This window comes from Elephantulus edwardii, unplaced genomic scaffold (assembly GCF_000299155.1).
Source record: "Elephantulus edwardii isolate Elephantulus edwardi_28Jun2011 unplaced genomic scaffold, EleEdw1.0 scaffold00030, whole genome shotgun sequence".
Classification (NCBI taxonomy): Eukaryota; Metazoa; Chordata; class Mammalia; order Macroscelidea; family Macroscelididae; genus Elephantulus; species Elephantulus edwardii.
In genome coordinates, this window is record NW_006399780.1 from 6,783,452 (window position 1) to 6,785,563 (window position 2,112).

Sequence of the window (2,112 nt, forward strand, 5' to 3'; positions counted from 1 at the left end):
TTTTTAAAAAAAAGAGCTGTTTAGCATAGTTACTAAAGTTAGAAACAGGCCTCCTGTCAATTAGCTGTTGCTTCATAAACATGCCAAAACTTAGTAATTTCAATTGACAAAATATTTATTCTTTCCCATAATTCTGTAGGTAGATTCAGTGGTTCTTTTACTGGTCTTTCCTGGGTTCACTAATGCCTTTGTAATTAACAGGTGTGTTAGCAAGGATGCTTGGTCTGAGGCAATCTCATTTAAGATCTCAGCCATAATAGCTAGAAAGCGCAGACCACAGATCTTCTCTCCATATGGCTTTTCTTCCAGACTTCTTCACAGCTTATTGATCTCAGGCTTCCAAAGAATAAGAATTGAGACCTAATTTGGAAATTAATTATACAGCATCACTTCCACCACATTCTATTCATCAGAACCAATCATGTAACCATAATTATCACAATTGACACAGGAAAGACATTTGACAAAATCAAACACCCTTTCATAAAGAAAACATTCACCAAACTTGGAATAGAAGGAAAGTTGCTCAATACAAAAAAGGAATTTTAGGAAAACCGCATAGTCAGCATCATAATCAAAGGGAAATATATGACATTTCCCCCATAAAGAACATCACAGGGATGTCCATTCTCACCACTGCTGTTTAGCATTGTACTACAGTGCTGGCTGAACAGGCAGGAACAGGATAGAAAAGGGACCCGTGTTGGGAAAGAACAGGTAAAACTATCCCTTTCGCAGGTGACTTGACCCCATATATAGGAATTCCCAAAGGACCCACCAGGAAGCTACTAGAGCTAATAAATACAAGTATTTGCATGTTCTAGTCATATTTCAATCCATTAGCAATGAGCAAACTGGCAATTCCATGCATGTTAGCATTCTAAACAATTAAAATACTTTGCAATATGAGTAACTGTTGTATGCTGTCAAGTCGGAACTCACTCATACCTGACCCTCTGGGTGTAATTAGATGAGTGAAGGTCATGTACACTGACAGCTATACAATACTGTTGCAAGAAATTAAAGGACACTTAAATAAATGGACAGGAGCTCTGCTGGTCCCCTTCCCATGGTGCTTTGAATCCGCCATCTGCTCTAAGGGACAAGGATGGGCCATCTTCTCTAGTGCAATTTGCAGCCTCCTGGAAGGTCAGCTAAGTCAGCTCCACCTTGACTCATTGAGTGGTGCTGAAATCTACGTGCTTCTAATAGGTGACCCTACTTTTCCTTGATGATAATTGAGAAGGAAGAAAAAGATAGAGAGGGGAAATACTTGGGTTATTTTTTTTTTAATGGGAAAGAGAGTAATTTTTCCCTTCTATCATTTGTGCTTTTGTAAGTACAATTTTGACCTAAATGGTCAGGACTATATTATGTAATATTGGAAATTGCAGGTAAATTAATGGGTTTAATATTCTTATTTTGATATTTCCTTTTTAGGAGCAGATATTAAAGACAAATTAAAATGTTACGACTTTGATGTACATACAGTGAAGACACTAAAAAACATCATTTCACCTCCATGGGATTTCAGAGAATTTGAAGCAGAAAAACAGACTGTGGAAGAAACAGGGCTTCCCCCATTGGACACCTCACGGAAAACTGCAGATTCCAGGCCTTCATTAGAAGAAACTTTTGAAATTGAAATGAATGAAAGTGACATGATGTTAGAGACCACTATGTCAGACCACAGTACGTGATTCCAAACTGTGGTCCAGATTTCGTTTCGTCATAGTTTATAGTATTACTAGAGTATTGTCATAGTATAGTATATTATTTTCCTATTTTTCAACACGAACCCAAACTACATCTCCATTTAGGATCAGAGATCTGCCTTAAAGACTGGATAACACACCTTCCACAGATATTTTCAGAACCTACAGAATAATTATATGTAGAATAAAGAATAATGAAATTGCTATTTATTTGATTCATTGAATTGCAGAAGAGAAATTTTCTGACAATCAGTTTTAAATCCTTTTATAGTTTATCATCTGACTTCCAGGGGTTGGAGTGAGAACTCTTAACTACTCTTAAGAACTACAGTTGTTCTTATATTGCTCATAAGAATCTGCATTAGCTGTGACTATTTATTTCTATTTTGTCAGAATT

The 2,112-nt window shown here is 36.5% G+C and overlaps 1 protein-coding gene across 1 annotated transcript in view; it reads left to right on the forward strand.

Moving 5' to 3' along the window:
• Window positions 1-1,907, forward strand: part of CDC16 (cell division cycle 16) — a 47,322-nt gene extending 45,415 nt beyond the window's left edge. The window contains exon 18 of the mRNA XM_006883816.1: window positions 1,441-1,907. Within this exon, the coding sequence (XP_006883878.1) occupies window positions 1,441-1,700 (260 nt within the window). The 3' untranslated portion in view covers window positions 1,701-1,907. The remainder of the gene's footprint in view (window positions 1-1,440) is intronic.
• Window positions 1,908-2,112: the final 205 nt, after the last annotated feature.